The sequence below is a fragment of the Ctenopharyngodon idella genome, chromosome 1 (assembly GCF_019924925.1).
Source record: "Ctenopharyngodon idella isolate HZGC_01 chromosome 1, HZGC01, whole genome shotgun sequence".
In the NCBI taxonomy this organism is placed as follows: Eukaryota; Metazoa; Chordata; class Actinopteri; order Cypriniformes; family Xenocyprididae; genus Ctenopharyngodon; species Ctenopharyngodon idella.
Genome location: NC_067220.1, coordinates 5076042 through 5094881, shown reverse-complemented (window position 1 = coordinate 5094881; position 18840 = coordinate 5076042). Strand labels below are relative to the sequence as shown.

Sequence of the window (18840 nt, the reverse complement as noted above, 5' to 3'; positions counted from 1 at the left end):
CTTTTAAAATATCAAGTTATTAAAGATATCTAATTTAATAAGCGAAAGGACATCCGCACGGTCAACTTTTATTGTTGCACACCGACATCCACATGACAGCAGCAGCGTGTGTCCTTTTGAGGGCTCGTCAGTGACTTCTGAGTGAACATACAGAAATACAGCTGATGGTATATTGATTTTACTTTTGTGAAATGTGTGAATGTTATTATAGATGTAGAGGAGACCGGGGCTAGTTGTCACAGTTCCGTTATATCGCCGGATTTTCCACTTCATTTAACTTCAAACGAACTATCTTGGAATAATTTTTGTGTTTTGTGTGATATATGTGACATTTTTGCTGCTCCATAGTTGTTTGTTGTTATTTTTATTGACATTTTGCTGTTTAAATGTTTCTGATAGCTGTTTGTTATGCGTTTTTTTTTTACCGTTGTGACAACTTACCCCACATAGTGTGACGACATGCCTATTAAACTAAACGAATGTTTTAAAAACGTTTTTTCTTGGTTATGCGGACGTTAAAGGAACATTCCATTGTATCATTCGTCAAACATTAAGAAAAACGTTATTTTGAATGTTGTCTGAACGTTTTGAAACGTTTAAAAAACGTTATTCCAGTGAACGTTCCATGATGTTTTTGTGCTCAACATTATTAAAGACCAGATAACGTTGAACAAACGTTCTATTAACATAACTCCGCCTCTTTTTCTGCTTCTTCAGGTGATCCAGGCATGCAGTTGTGTGATGTTTCTGCGCTCGTGTTCGCTGGCCGTGAGACGGAGCTGCACTTCCGCTCCGCTTCAGACGCTCCTCACCATCAGACCCATCAGCACCACCTGGACAGCCAGGAAAGATGCAGCCGAGAAGCTGGACCTGGACATATGGAAGTCCGTGATGAAGTCTCAACCGCTGCACGACGAGGATCCGAGCCCGAGTCCGTCAGCGCTGGACGTCAACCGCGAGCTGGTGGAGATGTGGCATCAGGCGGGGAAGTTTGTTCCGAAGAACATCACGGACGAGCAGCTGGAGGATCTCGCCGCGCTGACCACCAAATCCGCCAAGAGGAAGTACCTGAAGTTTCTCGCTATTAAAGAAGCGCACAAGATCTCCAAAAAGGAGAAGCGAGATAAGAAGAAGTCTGAGAGGGACACGGATGCAGAAACAGAGGAGCGAGAAAAACTCAAGAACACCTTCCTGATGAAGTTCTGGAACAGCTCCATGGATCGCCTCCAGAACTGGCGGGCGGCGCAGGCCATGCGCTTCGGCCAGCCGCTGGTGTACGACATGAGCTACGAGCAGCACATGACGCAGCGGGAGATGGAGAACACCGTGTCGCAGCTGCTGGAGACGGAAGGCTGGAACCGCCGCGCCGCCGACCCGTTTCACCTGCACTTCTGCAGCCTGCAGCCAGGCGGCGCGTATCACCGCAAGCTCCTCAAACGCTACGGCACAGAAACCTGGGAACGGCTGCTCATCACGGCCACCGCGCGCCGACCCATAGACGTGTTTCCCCCCGAGGACCTGGTCTACCTCACGGCCGATTCGCGCAACGTCCTGCGCACGTTCGACCACAGGAAGGTGTACGTTGTGGGCGCGATGGTGGACCGGTCCATTCACTCGGGCGTTTCACTGGCTAACGCCAAACGCCTCAAGCTGGCCACGGCGCGCCTCCCGCTGGATGAGTATCTGGACTGGGACTCTGGAGCCAAGAATCTGACCCTGGATCAGATGATCCGCATCCTGGCCACGGTTAAAGACACGGGCAGCTGGAAGGAGGCGCTGGAGTTTGTGCCGAAGAGGAAACACTGCGGCTTTCATCAGCGGCAGAAGACCGGAGCGTTTGTGAGAACTGTAAAGACTCAATCCGTCCGTGACGAACCTGCTGCTCGAGGACAGAAGAATAAAACAGACGGACACAAAAGAAAAGAAAGATAGACGTGGAGGGAGGAAGAAGGTTAAGAATGTAATACTGTTTATTTCCCTTTAATTGATAATTATTGTCAATAAAAATGATTTCAGATGCCTCTTATTTAATGTTTGATTTTTTTATTTTATTTCATATGATTGATAAAACCGCAGCATGCTCATATTTCACACCAAAATCAAAAGATAAAAATAGGAAATTATATTTACGTAAAGATGATAAAGCTCGTTTTTCGGAACATTAACATGTTTTGCATTTTGACGTTATTTTCCTGACGATTAAATTGGCGGGAAAAAAATAAATTAATAATGATTTATTTCTTATTATTCTTATTTAATTATTAATTTTTTATGAATTAATTTCTAGTTATTAAATATATTCAATTCTTAGAATAATTAGAAATTCAATAATTTTTAATTTCTTATTAATTAGTTTTTTAATTTCTTCTTACGGTTTGATGAATTTCTAATTATTCTAATTTCTTATTATTTATCTAATTAATTTGTTCTTATGAATTTATTTCTAATTATTAATTTCTAATGAATTTCTAATGATTATTTCTTATTCTAATTTATTATTAATCTAATTGTTAATTTCTTCCTATGAATTATTTAATTATTCAATTCTTTCTAATAATTAATTTCTTATTAATCAAATCTTTAATTTCTTACGGTTTAATGAATTTTTAATTCATTGATTTCACGTCATTTCTCTAATTAATAATGTCGTATGAACTCATTTCTTATTCTAATTTCATATTTTTAATCATTAATTTCTTCTTACAAATTAATGCATTTCTAATTACTCATTTTTTTGTTATTGTAATTTCCTATTACTAATTTTTTCTTATGAATTATTTCATATTCTAATTTATCTAAATTATTAAATTCTTACCAATTAATGCATTTATGATTAATTTCTTCTTATTTTTAATTTCTCATTATAAATTCATTCATTTCTAATTATTATTCCTTATTATTCTAATTTCTTATTTCTTATTACTAATTTTAATATATCAAAGAATCAAGAATAGAATTTTCAACTAGCATGATGGGTAAAAACAAGAAAAGAAAACCGTTTCACTCCAAAGTATTTATTTTGGTAAAGGGAAATGATAGAAAATATCACTGAAATGCTTTAAAAACAAAGATTTTATACACTCTGGTCCAGAAACACTTCAAATGTGTGCCTGGATTCATATTGAAGTATGAAACAGTGTAAATACAGTCACGGGTTAGTCAGCATTATATTCCAGAAACACTGCATTACATGAACATCCTACACCGCATTCAGACACGCTGAGCCATAAACACACACACAACATCTTACACCGTTTATATTTTAAAATCTGCAGAAGAATAATCCACTAAAATTAATTTTGTCATTTAGGAGCTCAGTTTGTGTCCACTTTCACTGCTAAACATCTTCTGAGTGAAGAAATATAATCATGCAGGGGTGAAACAGTATGAGGGGGAATAAACCTCGGACACGTCCATATCTGACCCAGGGAATCCCATAGAGATACGATCGCTGATGATATGAGGGTTTGTCTTTGGTATCCATCATAACACTGACTGGAGTGTGTTGATCTGACGGCCTACAGCACCGTGAGCTCCCCGCTGCAGCGCTCGCAGCAGTTGAAGGTGATGTTCTCGTAGCGTGTGTACGGGTGGAAGCGGCCGATGCTCTTCTTACTGGGCAGGAAGGGGGAATGAGACGGGTCAGACGGGGATGCGGTGACTTCCTGTTCAGAGCAGGAAATGGGGTCGAGACTCCGCAGCACCTGAACAACAACCAGGATCATGAAGGCTTTCAAACATCTAAACTAACAACAAGATGCTTCTGCAATGTTACTGCAACAGAATTATTATTCATTTATTTCTAATCATTCATTTCTTCTGATTAATTAATTTCTAATAATTATTTGAGAAAGCACCGCACCTTCTCGGCCATCTTCTCGGCTGGCGTGTTGCAGAGCTCTGAGCTTCGGCTCTGGTTCTGGTTCCGGCTCTGGGTCTGGTTCCGGCTCTGGGTCTGGTTCTGGCTCTTCTTCGGGCCGCCGCTGCCGCTCACGTTCCCCAGCAGATGTGAGTTGATGGCGTCTGCAAGCTTGTGATTGGCTGCAGCCAGTTCTCCAGTGCTGAGCGGCTGCGCGCTGGGATAATACGTCTGCTGTCGACCCCACTGCAGAGACACCAGCAGCTGCTCCAGCGACCTGTCAATCAAACTTACACTGTCAGTCACACTGTCAATCACACTCACATTGTCAATCACACTCACACTGTCAATCACACTGTCAATCACACTCACACTGTCAATCACACTGTCAATCACACTCACACTGTCAATCACACTCACACTGTCAATCACACTGTCAGTCTCAATCACACTGTCAATCACACTCACACTGTCATTCACTCACACTGTCAATCACTGTCAGTCACACTCACACTGTCAATCACACTCACACTGTCAATCACACTCACACTGTCAATCACACTCACACTGTCAATCACACTGTCAATCACACTCACACTGTCAGTCACACTGTCAATCACACTCACACTGTCAATCACACTCACACTGTCAATCACACTGTCAGTCACACTCACACTGTCAATCACACTGTCAATCACACTCACACTGTCATTCACTCACACTGTCAATCACTGTCAGTCACACTCACACTGTCAATCACACTCACACTGTCAATCACACTCACACTGTCAATCACAGTCATACTGTCAATCACGCTCACACTGTCAATCACACGCTCACACTGTCAGTCACACTCACACTGTCAATAACACTGTCAATCACACACTCACACTGTCAGTCACACTGTCAGTCACACACACTGTCAATCACTGTCAATCACTCACACTGTCAATCACATTGTCAATCACTCACACTGTAAATCACACTGTCAGTCACACTGTCAATCACACTGTCAATCACACTGTCAATCACACTGTCAATCACACACTCACACTGTCAATCACATTGTCAATCACACTGTCAGTCACATTGTCAATCACACTGTCAGTCACACTGTCAATCACACTCACACTGTCAATCACACTCACACTGTCAATCACACTGTCAATCACACTCACACTGTCAATCACACTGTCAATCACACTCACACTGTCAATCACACTGTCAGTCACACTCACACTGTCAATCACACTCACACTGTCAGTCACACTGTCAATCACACTCACACTGGCATTCACTCACTGTCAATCACTGTCAGTCACACTCACACTGTCAATCACACTCACACTGTCAATCACACTGTCAATCACACTCACACTGTCAATCACACTGTCAGTCACAATCACACTGTCAATCACACTCACATTGTCAATCACACTCACATTGTCAATCACACTCACACTGTCAATCACACTGTCAGTCACACTCACACTGTCAATCACACTGTCAGTCACAATCACACTGTCAATCACACTCACATTGTCAATCACACTGTCAGTCACACTCACACTGTCAATCACACTCACGTTGTCAATCACACTCACACTGTCAATCACACTCACACTGTCAATCACACTGTCAGTCACACACTGTCAATCACACACTGTCAGTCACACACTGTCAGTCACACACTGTCAGTCACACTGTCAATCACACTGTCAATCACACTCGTACTGTCAATCACACGCTCACACTGTCAATCACACGCTCACACTGTCAGTCACACGCTCACACTGTCAATCACACACACACTGTCAATCACACACTCACACTGTCAATCACACACTCACTGTCAATCACACTGTCAATAACACTGTCAGTCACACTCACACTGTCAATCACACTGTCAATAACACTGTCAGTCACACTCACACTGTCAATCACACTGTCAATAACACACTGTCAATCACACACTCACACTGTCAGTCACACACACACTGTCAATCACACTCACACTGTCAATAACACACTGTCAATAACACACTGTCAATAACACACTGTCAATAACACACTGTCAATCACACTCACACTGTCAATCACTGTCAATCACTCACACTGTCAATCACACTCACACTGTCAATCACACTGTCAATCACACTCACACTGTCAATCACTGTCAATCACTCACACTGTCAATAACACACTCACACTGTCAGTCACACACACACTGTCAATCACACTCACACTGTCAATCACACTGTCAATAACACACTGTCAATCACACTCACACTGTCAATCACACTCACACTGTCAATCACTGTCAATCACTCACACTGTCAATAACACACTCACACTGTCAATCACACTCACACTGTCAGTCACACTCACACTGTCAGTCACACTGTCAGTCACACTCACACACTCACACTGTCACACTGTCACACTGTCACACTCACACTGTCACACACACACTGTCACTCACACTATCAGTCACACTCACACTGTCAATCAGCTGCTCCAGTGACCTGTCAATCACATGCTTACGGAATCACATGGAATGGAACACGTGGAGTTACTGCTGCATTTTCACTGTCAGCCGAATTAAACTCATCACCAACAGGATTTCGACATTTATTTAAACTAAATCTCGAGGCAGTGTTATTTTAGGTCACGATAACAGCCTTGTCTGTACCTGTGCGTGTGCAGCATGTCTCTGGAGAACTCGTCTCTTTCTCGCAGCAGATCCTGAATCGCACACTGAGCGTCTCTGGTCTGCCGCTGCAGAGCTGCTCTGGCATTGGTCAGTTCCTCTGCCATCACGCTACAAGAACAAACACACACACATGAGGACTTTCATAACATCCTTTTCCTATTTAGCACCCAAACTCTGGTACAGTCTCCCCAGTGTTGTTCAGGACCCACGTCTTTAACATTGCATACACATAACACACTATCACATTCCTATAAAATGAACTACAGCTTCAGTTATCATCATCACATGTTTGTCACTACAGTCTCACCGGCTGGCGAGGAACTTGCTCCTCCAGACGTCGCACTGAATGCTCATGCGCTCCAGCTGCTCGGCCGTGTGCGTCAGGCTCCGTCCCAGAGCCTCGTTCTCCAGGATCAAGTGGTTCTTCTCTCGCGCGAGTCGCTCAAAGTGATACTGCAGGTCATCACCCACCGACGCCACCAGCAGCTTCTTCAGCTCTCGGTTCACCTGAGGACACGTGATCAACACACTGGAACATTCAGCTTTGATCACAGGAATAAATTACAGTTTACTAAATATTCACATAGAAACAGCTTTTTTACATTGTAATAATATTTCAGTTTTTACTGTATTTTTGGTGAGCAGAAGAGACTTCTTTCTTTCCAATATTTTGAAAACTTTTTAGCGCTACTGTAGTTCACATTACACAGGAAACAGAACCTCCTTCACACTGAATCAAACTAACATCTTCACTGTGTATACAGTCAGAAACACAAGTGGCTAATATAAAACTATACTGTACTAAACACAAAGGTTTTAAAACTTGATAAATCTTAATTAAAATGGTTTAACTATTAAAAATAATTAAAACTTAAATTTGCTAAATGCTAAAAACACAAAAACATAATTGGTGTTTTTTATCATTTGTATTAACAGTTAAATTACTTATTTATATTAAAAATAATTAAAATGTAATGCTAAAAACAAAACTGTTTAATAATATTAAAAATGAACACTTCATTAAAATGCAAAAAAAAATTATATATATTATTTAATTATATTAAAAATAATTAAAATACTAAAAGCACAAAAATGGTTTAACTGCATTAAAAATAATGAAAACTGATTTAAACGCAATACACACACACACACACACACACATATATATAATTAAAACTTTATTTAAAAAAAGACTATTAACTACATTAAAGACTATATTAAAAAGAAAATTATAAATTATTTAAAATGATAAAGAACATCAATTATTTAATTGCTAAAAATTTTATAAAAATATAATGCTAAAAACAAAAAAAAAGTTATATTAAAAATAATTAAAACTTACTTTAAACACAAAGACAAAAAAATATTTAAATATTAAAATATTAAATATTAAATATAAATATTAAAATGCTACAAAACCACTACTTATTTAATTATGTTAAAATAATTGAAATGGTGCTAAAAACAAAAAAAAAATAACTATTTTAAAAACAATTAAAATGATAAAAACAAAAAATATTTAATTATATAAAAGTTAAAGCTAAACTGAAAAATCTAAATATTTAATTATATTTAAAATAATTAAATGTAAAATAATAATTAAACCTTTATTAAAATGCTAACTATATTAAAAAGAAAATTATAACTTAAAATGCTATAAAACACCAATTATTTAATTGATAAAAATAATTAAAATATAATGCTAGAAACTAAAAAAAATATTATATTATATTAAAAATTTTAATTTAAATCAAATGCTAACAAGATATGATTTAATTATATTAAAGCTAACTGAAATGCTAAAATCAAGCCCCTAACTCATCTCACCTCTGTCTGGACGCGCAGCTGGTTGGACAGGCCCTCTTTATCCTGCAGCAGGCGGCGCTCTGAGTTCTGCAGTTTCTCCAGGGCGCTCCTGTAGTCCAGCGGCTCCGGTGAGGGAGGACGCTCGTCCCCGTGCTGAGGGGACCCTCTGTCTTCAGCGTGAGGCCCCACGCGAGCGCTCCGGCTGATAGCGGCCCGGGGAACCACGATCCTCACGGCCTCCACCTCCGTGCAGGCGTCCCTGCTCACCTTCCCCAGGTGTAAAACTCCCGGCGCCGCGGCTCTCGGACTGCGCTTCGGAGAGGCCAGCTTCAGGAGCGGAGCCTCCACCGACAGCTCAGGGGCCGCCGGAGGCTTGTAGGTCTCCATGCCATCGCCGGGGCCGCGGACAGCCACATCTGAGACAGACGTACGAGTGAAGATCAGCTGATGTACTGACTGTACTGTATACAGCAGATGATGGACAGATAAACTCACCTTTGATGATCACTTCAGCAGACATGACTGTCCTTCACGATCTACCGCCTGCCGGAAAACAATTAGATTTTTTATTAAAATGTTATGTGGCAACATTTTAGATGACTCATGCACAGAAAATAAATAAATAAATAATTTATATATATATATATATATATATATATATATATACACACATTTATTTATTTTATAATAATAAAATCTTTTCATATATTAATAAACCTTTTTTTTTTTTTCAAATTCTATACAAAAATGTACTTTATTAGCATTTTATGATCCAAGTCCAGACCCCTGCACAAAATTAACAGTGTAATAAATACATTTTATATTTTAAATTGTATAATAAAAATAACATTTTAATAAACAAATTTTGCATTTTATAATAAAAATAAGATTAATAAACAAATTTTATTTTTTACATTTTAAGAAAAATAACATTTTAATAAACATTTTTTAAAATTGTATAATAAAAATAACATTGTAATAAACAAATTTTACATTTTAAAATTTATAATAAAATAAGATTTTAATAAACAAATTTTATTAAAAATAAAAATATATAAATATTATATTTTTACATTTTAAATTAAAAATAATATATAATTTTTTACGTTTTATAATAAAAAATAACATTGTAATAAACAAATTGTATATTTTAAATATTGCAATAAAATATCATTTTAATAAACATTTTATAATAAAATAACATTTTAATAAACAATTGTTTTTACATTTTATAAAAAAATAACATTGTAATTAACAAACTGTATATTATAGTTTTTATAATAAAATAACATTTTAAATAACATTTTATTTTTTATGGTTTATATTAAAATTACATTGTAATAAACTAATTTTATATTTTACAATTTATAAAATATTTTAATCATTTTTTTTTTATTTTAAAACAAAAATGTATATTTTTATTAACATTTTATGATGCAAGTCCAGATGACTCCTGCACAGAAAAAATAGCATTTTAATAAACAAATACAATGATAGATAGATAGATAGATAGATAGATAGATAAACACATTGGCAATTCTTTTGTTCACTGGTGTGTTGTTTAAATATGAATATAACTATAACAAATCAAACGACTAGAAGAAATAAATAACCATTAGTAAGTCAGGATTAATGAAGTAAAGCTGGTTTATTGTCTTGAACTGATCAAACCTGATTAATTCCTCATTATTGTATAATAGGACCACAGATGTTTACATTAGTCAACTCAACACGACTAGTTAACTTACAGTGAACTCAATAGATGTCTATGTATAGAAATGAGTTTCTCCAAAACATAAACACATGCAGATGAACACAATCTCGACCTTTGTGTCGAGTTTATCTCTCTTTGTTTATCTGGTTTGTGGCTAGTTTGCGTCAGACAACAAACACTCGCTTCTAGATTATTAAACCCATTATATCAGGTAAAGGCGAGAATCTAATACAATCACGAAGACATTAATTAACGTACTAAGTGATAAATAATGATGTTTCATAATAAATTTTGCCACGTACCTCACAGTGTCGCGCTCACACGGAATCCATGACAAAAGCGGAAGCAGCTGATCGCGGCGGAACTGATGAGCAGCGGAACGGAAGTGCTCAGCACTTGTTTCCAGCGACTCGCCCGGACCGGTTGTTATGGTTCTGACGCTGTGAGCAGCAGGTCTGTGTGTGATTTTTTATAAAATATCATCATTTAAACATCTGAACAATGAAAAATAAAAATCCCATTAAAATTAACAAATAGTAGATTTATCACCACTTTATTATTGTTGTCGTGGTTTTGTATATATTTACTTCTGGAGCGTTTGAGTAAAAATTCGAAATTTTGACATACCAAATCATAATTATGACATAAAAAGTCAAAATTATAACTTGCTAAGTCAAAATGATGAGGTAAAAAAATAAATAAATTATTATGTACTAGGTCATAATAATTATGACATAAAAAGTCGGACAGTTTTTTGACTTTTATGTTTAATCTCATAATTTCTCAAAATGATGACCTTTTAATCTCAATTTTTCTCAGACTTTTTCCTCATAATTTTTACTTTTCTCTCATAATTTCAATTTATGTCATAATTTTGACATTTTGACAGGGCTTCTCACGGTTCTGCTTTACACTGTGTGAAAGTTAAAGATGAGGATGATGATGATGATGTTTTCCTGCTGTGGTCAGGTGTGATGGGAGTTCATGGACTGTGGAGGCTCTTGGAAAGCACGGGAAAACCCATCAATCCCGAAACACTGGAGGGGAAGATCTTGGCTGTCGGTATCCTTTACTGCAGGATTGACTCTCTTCTTCCCCTAAACAAACACTACAGGCAAATACACAAATAAATACACACATATATAAACACACACACACACACACACACATATATATATATATACACATTCCCCCAAACTCTGATTGTAATTAAACGGTCAGCATCATTGGTCAGTTTGTATCCGTGACTCACTCGTGACAGACATCAGTATCTGGCTGAATCAGGCGGTCAAAGGTGTTCGGGATCGAGATGGGAACGCGGTTCAGAACGCTCATCTCCTCACGCTCTTCCACCGGCTCTGCAAGCTGCTGTTCTTCCGCATCAGACCCGTGTTTGTGTACGATGGAGACGCGCCGCTGCTCAAGAAACAGACACTGGTGAGCTTTAAATCTGTGTGTAAAACATCGAGATGCTTCTGAGGTTATTGGAGGAATAACAACAATCTGAACCTGCTCAGGCCATCCGGAGACAACGGAGGGAGGAATTGAGCCGCGAGTCCCGACAGACCAATGAAAAACTCCTCCGGACGTTTCTGAAGAGACAGGCCATCAAAGCAGCTCTAGGGGATCAAAGGTACGAGCCTTAATTCACATTCACAGATATTCCAATGGAAAACATGCTGTTTTTCTTTTCCCGCAGTCAGGAATCAATTCCCAGCCTGTCGTCTGTGAGACGGGATGATCAGGATGACATGTACGTTCTGCCTGCGCTTCCTCCGGAGGAGGACAGAGACAAGAGCAGGTGAGATCAGGGGAAAAACAACACATAATGATGATGAAGGAAAACATCTTCATTTGAATCTTTATGAATGTAGTTCAGAGGAGGAAAGAGATGGAGACGAATCGACCTTCAGCAGATTTCAGGTGAGAGGAATCACATCCGAGCGCTTTATATAGAAATACACACAGTTTCAAAGCAGCTTCACAGATGTTAATGCTTATATACCACGTGATTTCTTCGTTCAGGAAGAGATCTATGACAATCCTAACTCTGTAGACATCAACTCGGAGGAGTTTTCCCTCATGCCTCCGGAGATCAAACACGAAATCTTGAAAGAAATGAAGGAATTCAACAAGAGGCGACGTACACTGTACCACAAACCACCGGAGGTAACGCCGTTCACACGCCGCAAAACATCCTCAGTGTTTCTGTTTTGTTTTCCAGCACAAATATCTCTTTAACTCCTGACGCTGGTCTCTCAGAGGTCAGGCGAGTTCTCGCAGTATCAGCTGGCCGGTCTCCTGCAGAGGAACAAACTCAACCTGCGTCTGGAGGGAGTGGAGCAGGAGATGAACCAGCGCGGCTCTGGAGGAGCGGAGCAGCCGTACGGCGAGAGCAAAGATCACGACATGGAGGTCCGCCGGCTCGTGTCTGAGGACTCGTCCCACTACATCCTCATTAAAGGTCTGGAAAAATCCATGGTAAAATGGCTTTAATTCATATCTGTGGCTTTGAGCGTTCAAAAGTTTGGATAAGGTAAGATTTTTTAATGTATTTATTTGATCATACATACAGTATAAAACAGTGAAATATTATTACAATATAAAATATCTGTTTTCTATGTGAATATATAGTAAAGTGTAATTTATTTCTGTGATCAAAGCTGAATTTTCAGCATCATTACTCCAGTCTTCAGTGTCACATGATCCTTCAGAAATCATTCTAATATTTATCACGTAATTCTGACTTTTTATCTCATAATTCTACCTTTATATTTCACAATTCTGACTTTTTTCACACAATTCTGACGTTTTTTCGCAATTCTGTCTTTTTATCTCGCAATTCTGACTTTTTTCACACAATTCTGACTTTTTTCTCATAATTCTGTCTTTTTTTCATGCAATTCTGACTTCTTTTATCAGAACTGAGATATAAAAGTCCCATTCTGAGGTTAAAAAAGATAAAAAGATAAAAAGTCACAATTACCTTTTTTATTTTTTATTCAGTGGCAGAAACAAGCTTCCATAATCTAATGCATCTTTGATGAATAAAATAATTAATTTCTTTAAAAAAAAAAAAAAATCTGCTAGTGTCCTACTAAAATACGACCAAATAAACTTGTTCTGTTCTTCAGGGTCTCAGAAGAAGGCCAGCGCTCCAGAGAGTCAGTCGGCTCCAGCGCTGTGGTCCAGCTGTCCGTGGGAACGTAAAGGGAGGCCTAAAGGAAAACCTGAGCCCTTGTGGCGTCCCGTGACAGAGGAGGAGGAGAACAAGCCTTCCTCCTCGTCCTCCTGTGCTGAGGAGGATCTGCCAGCATCAGGAGGAGCACCGGCCTCTCCTCGCACACTGCAGGCCATCCAGAGCGCCATGATGGACGGCAGCTCTGAGGAGGAAGGCATCGATATGAGAGGACACAAGACGACAGGATCAGATGATAAAGATGGAAGCGCGTCGCCTCGAACTCTACAGGCCATCCAGAGCGCCATGATTGACAGCAGCTCTGAGGAGGAAGCCGGCAAAACCAGAGGACACAGGGCAACTGGATCTGATGATGAAGATGGAAGCATGCCACCTCGAACTCTACAGACCATCCAGAGCGCCGTGACACATCCGGCGGCCAAAGACACCCACAAACGCAGGGCGTACGTCATCACGAGCAGCTCAGAGGACGAGGATGAAGCGGGAGCGATCGTGAGCGTTTCCTCACAGAAAGAGCCTTCAGAACCAAAGCCTCAGGCCAAAACGCCTCTTATTCCCAGTTCTGCAGTAGAGACACTTGAGCCGCGAGACGTCGCAGTAAATCTGCATCTGAAGCAAAGACACCCGAACACTTCCTCTGATCATCAACCTGTGAATACAGACGTAACAGAAGAAAACAAACCCAAGAGTGAAGATGATGAGGAAAGTAGCTCTGAAGGTACAAATACACACAGATTGATTCAGTAATAAACAGAATCAGTGATGCAAACTTCATCAAATGTGAGACACATTTAAATTCAGACAATAGAGTCATTATTCAGATCAATCTGATAGTGTCAGTTCAGTCAAATCAGTAATATTAGTGAACATTAAGTGTTTTTAAACACATTTAGTGATGTTTAGTGCAAAGACAGTCAATGGAAGAAGACTAACTGAATCGCTGTTTCAGAACATTTACTTGTTTTTGATCCTGACGAGTCTGACACAACAACACTGACTCAAACAATGATGTGAGTTTGGGGCGGGACTATCAGTTTGTTCAACCAATGGGGCGTTTTTACCGGGAAACAAAAAAACAGTGATTGAGTGATTTGAGTGTCTCACACCTGTTCATTTGGTCTCTCCAGAGAGTTTTATTGAGGTGTCTGATGTGGAGGAACCACCTGAAATACAGCAATCTCACGTCAAAGCAGAAGAAGCAGCCGATAAAAGTGCCTCAGAAGAGACCGAGGAGGAAGAGGAGGAGAGAAGAGAGGAAGAGTCTGGCATACAGAGCTCAGATAAGAGTGATGAAGTCAACGAGGCCGTAGATGAAGCTCCTGCTGCCGCTAGCGAGTGGGATCACATCGACACGGTACATCTCACAGGGTCCTACACTCAGTTGCATCAAATTTAAGGCCATAAAAGGTCTGCAATGGTATAAGAACAGTAATTATAATTCCAAGAGGTCTTAAACCTCCTGCAGACACAATGATTGTGACTGAAGCCATCTGCGGTGTGTGTGTGTGTGTGTGTGTTGCAGGAGGAGCTGCTGCAGCTGGACAGACACCTGCAGGACGAGCAGACGAGTCTGAGAGAGCAGCAGCAGCAGCAGGAGCGCAGCAGCACCAGCGTCACGGGACAGATGTGCCAGGAGAGTCAGGTCAGCCTCGTCACATGTGTTTCAGGCCAATGCAACAATTTTGGATCGACATGCAAAACGTTCATATATTATCCTGATATTGTATTGTGTGTATAACACAGTTGTACCAGTATATGCACTAGTGCTCAAAAGTTTGGGGTCAGTAGGGTATTTTTATGTTTTTGAAAGAGTCTCTTCTGCTCACCAAGGCTGCGTGTATTTGATCAAAAATACAGTAAAAATAGTGAAATATTATTACAATTTAAAACAAGCTGTTTTCTATGTGAATATATAGTAAACTATAATTTATATCCAGTGATCAAAGCTGAATTTTCAGCATCATTACTCCAGTCTTCAGTGTCACATGATCCTTCAGAAATCATTTTAAATTTTAATAATATATCACAATTTTTACAGTATTTTTGATCAAATAAACTCAGCCTTGATGAGCAGAAGAGACTTATTTAAAATCAGTACCTGCTCAAGAGAGTATGCGATTTCAGACGCTGCCTTAGTTTTATCTTCTGTGTCCCACAATGCAACATGACCTACAAAACATTGATAGTGAACAAACTGTGAGTAGTACGTCAGTGACTTCTGATGCATGTTTCTCTCTGGCGTTCAGGAGCTGTTGCGTTTATTCGGTGTGCCGTTCATCGTGGCGCCTATGGAGGCCGAAGCCCAGTGTGCGGCGCTGGACCGCCTGGACCAAACGCACGGCACCATCACCGACGACAGCGACATCTGGCTCTTCGGCGGCCGGCACGTCTACAAGAACTTCTTCAACCAGAACAAATACGTGGAGCATTACCAGTCAGCTGACATGCAGAACCAACTAGGTGAGCTCATCTGCAGCAGTGTCGTTTTAGTGCTATCATAGTTATTAATATTTTTTTATTTTAATATTTTCTGGTTATGTTTGCATTAGTTTATAATAACCCTGATCTGATTTTTTTTTTTTTAAACAATCAGGGAAATTTACAGTAAAAAACTTTCTTGTAAAAAAAAAAACGGTAGAAACATTTTAGGCTTTATGAATTGAACTTAAATTTAAAGCAAAGCAATGTATATTTGAGTATTTTAGTATTAGATTTATTACAGTTTTTCACTGTATATAGTAAGGTACCAATTAACATTTTTACTGTTAAAATTACATCATTTTTTAACTGTTTTAAAGGGATAGTTCACCCAAAAATGTGAGTAAATGACATTTTTGGGTGAGGAAATGATGACAGAATTTTCATTTTTTTGGCAGAACGATCACTTTAAATGATTACGCATGTTGATTATGAGGAAAGAGACACAAATCCATCCTTGTATCCGTCTGTAGGTCTGGACCGGAGCAAACTGATCAATCTGGCATATCTGCTGGGCAGTGATTACACCGAGGGGATTCCCGGAGTGGGATTCGTCACAGGGATGGAGATCCTCAATGAGTTTCCCGGCGCTGGATTAGAGCCGCTCCTTCAGCTCAGGTCAGAAACACACATATAAATCACTCACAGTGACAAAGATGCTCTGGGTTTTACTGATATTTGACATCTTTTCTGATTATATAACATTATGGAATATTGTTTATACTGTAATGATGTTAAAAGTTTAGCTGATAGGCTCTGTGATGAGCATCAAAGGTTTCTTTTCACAACGTGTTTTTGCATCGTTGAGCATTTTAGCCAATCACAGAAATGTCTGTTGAGCAATTGAATGAAACGACCAATCAGAGGCTTTTAAATTACTAACTTTTTTAAAAAAAATTATAGGAAGATTGTGTTTTTTGTATAATTTTGTATTTTTTTTTTTTTAAATGTCGAATATCATTGTGTGTGTGTGTGTGTGTGTGTGTTCTGGCTGATGTAGTGCATGGTGGGCTGAAGCTCAGGAGAATAAGAAGCTGTCTGCCAATCCCAAAGACACAAAAGTCAAGAAGAAACTGAGGAATCTTCAGCTTCATCCTGGTTTTCCCAACCCTGCCGTGGCCCAGGCTTACCTGCATCCCACCGTCGACCAATCAGATGCTTCGTTCAGCTGGGGCCGCCCACATCTGGAGCTCATTAAAGAATATCCTTCATGTTATTTACAGTGTGATAGTTGCTGTGTAACACATGTCATGCATGACTGCAGGAGATTTTCTTAACCAGTGTAACGTTCTGCCTGAACCGCTTCGGATGGAACAGCAGAAAGACTGAAGAAACGTTACAGCCGGTGCTCAAACAGCTCCAGTCTCAACAGGTCATCTCAACTCCTGAAAATCAGCTTTGTTGATGAGTATAAAATATAAATATAAGATAAAAAATAATAATATAAGATAAATAATATATATATATATATATATATATATATATAAGCTATATAGAAAAAACTAATAAAATAACATTACTAAAACTTAATATTAAAATATAAACATAAAAGCTCATAAATTATAATTAATTAATTATGATTGTTTTAAAATAAGTTTATAAAAGAAGTCTCTGCTCACCAAGGCTGCATTTATTTGATCAAAATTACAGTAAAAATATTTAAATTAAAGCTATATAAAAAAAAAAAAACAAATAAAATGACAAAATTACTAAAACTTAAAATTAAAATATAAACATAAAAGCTCAAATTATGATTTGATTAATTATGATTTTTTTTTAAATGTTTTTGAAATAAGTCTCTTCTGCTCACCAAGGCTGCATTTATTTAATCAAAAATACAGTAAAAAATATTGAAATTAAAGCTAACCTAAAAATATTGAAATATTATTAAAATACTATTACAATTAGTAAAATACAATTATTAAAATACAGTAAAAATACAGTAAAAATATTGAAATTAAAGCTATATAGAAAAACTAATAAAATGACAAAATTACTAAAACATAAAAGCTCATAAATTATGTTTATGATTCATTAATTCTGCTTCTGCTCACTAAAGCTGCATTTATTTGACCAAAAATACAGTGAAAATATTGAAATATTAATGCATTACAGTTTAGTGTTTTGATCAAATAAATGCAGAAGAGACTTTCACATTAACAAATCTTACCAAACTTCTGAGCGCTACTGTATATTTTGTCAGTTGTTATGATTGTCTTACTCTTATTGTGTGTGTGCAGACGCAGCTGCGCATCGATTCCTTCTTCCGTCTGGAGCAGCAGGAGAGGCAGTCGATCCGCAGCCAGCGCCTGCGCAGAGCCGTCACCTGCCTCAAGAGGAAAGAGAGAGAGGAGGAAGAGGAGGAGGAAGAAACCTCTCCGTCTAAACAGGGCAAAACCAGCGCCTCACCATCGGACGCTGCGGGACCGTCAGCAGGAGGATTCATAGGGTCAGTGGTTCACGCAGACATACAGGACGAGACCAGGGGCGGAGAGGTGGGCGGAGTTACGCAACACAGGACACTGATGTCATCGAGGGCGGAGTCAAGCAGCTCCAGCTCAGAGGATGATGCTGAACGTGGGAGGGGCGTTGCTATGGTTACAGCTCGTTCTGTGTTTGATGGGAAAACGAGAGGAAGAGGGAAACGAGGAGGAAGAGGAAGGAGCAAAAACAGATCATGACAACAAACACGTATTTATGAACGATAGCATCAAAGAGATGCAGTGCGGATTTACATTTAAAATGTCTTGTATTTATACACTGATGCTGTATAATTAACATTCTGTGTGATCATGTAAAAAAAAAAGTATGACATCAACAATATTTTCTTTACGTTAGACCTGAGGACTACTTTTCTATTTCTGTTTTTTACTATCTTCAGATGAACTTTGAAGAAAAAAAGAACAATAAAAACTAAGTGTTTTTCATGATACAGATTGTTCTAAAGCGACGCAGCAACAAACCGTCCTCGAGCGGCGCAAGCCATCGAAATAAATGGTGCAGTGTTGCCGTGTGAGAGGGCCTTTACAATGACTGCCGCGTGAACTTGTCTTGTTAAGTCCACGAGACCG

General features: G+C 38.8%; 3 protein-coding genes across 4 annotated transcripts; 2 read left to right on the top strand and 1 right to left on the bottom strand.

The window, feature by feature from the left end:
- The first annotated feature begins 8 nt into the window (after positions 1 to 8).
- Positions 9 to 2026, top strand: trmt10c (tRNA methyltransferase 10C, mitochondrial RNase P subunit). Its single transcript, XM_051906340.1, has 2 exons — positions 9 to 167; positions 718 to 2026. Exons 1-2 carry the CDS (start codon positions 165 to 167, stop codon positions 1930 to 1932), a joined length of 1218 nt encoding a protein of 405 aa, XP_051762300.1. The 5' UTR covers positions 9 to 164; the 3' UTR covers positions 1933 to 2026.
- Positions 2027 to 2998: 972 nt separating this feature from the next.
- On the bottom strand, positions 2999 to 10495 carry blzf1 (basic leucine zipper nuclear factor 1). Its single transcript, XM_051906200.1, has 7 exons — positions 10395 to 10495; positions 8874 to 8921; positions 8400 to 8794; positions 6880 to 7079; positions 6552 to 6680; positions 3863 to 4136; positions 2999 to 3704 (listed from the first exon to the last, which is right to left on the bottom strand). Exons 2-7 carry the CDS (start codon positions 8896 to 8898, stop codon positions 3519 to 3521), a joined length of 1209 nt encoding a protein of 402 aa, XP_051762160.1. The 5' UTR covers positions 8899 to 8921; positions 10395 to 10495; the 3' UTR covers positions 2999 to 3518.
- ercc5 (excision repair cross-complementation group 5) lies at positions 10467 to 18699 on the top strand. 2 transcript variants are annotated; one of them, XM_051904137.1, is made up of 16 exons: positions 10467 to 10545; positions 11062 to 11154; positions 11354 to 11529; positions 11610 to 11725; positions 11792 to 11893; positions 11967 to 12015; positions 12118 to 12261; positions 12355 to 12556; positions 13227 to 14009; positions 14419 to 14645; positions 14814 to 14933; positions 15538 to 15751; positions 16243 to 16387; positions 16770 to 16970; positions 17057 to 17141; positions 18010 to 18699. In XM_051904137.1, the coding sequence occupies exons 2-16, from the start codon at positions 11067 to 11069 to the stop codon at positions 18448 to 18450; spliced, it is 3093 nt and encodes a 1030-aa protein (XP_051760097.1). In that variant the 5' UTR covers positions 10467 to 10545; positions 11062 to 11066; the 3' UTR covers positions 18451 to 18699. The 2 variants fall into 2 exon arrangements, with proteins under 2 accessions (XP_051760097.1, XP_051760017.1); XM_051904057.1 differs by having other exon boundaries at positions 10503 to 10545; positions 10982 to 11154.
- Positions 18700 to 18840: the final 141 nt, after the last annotated feature.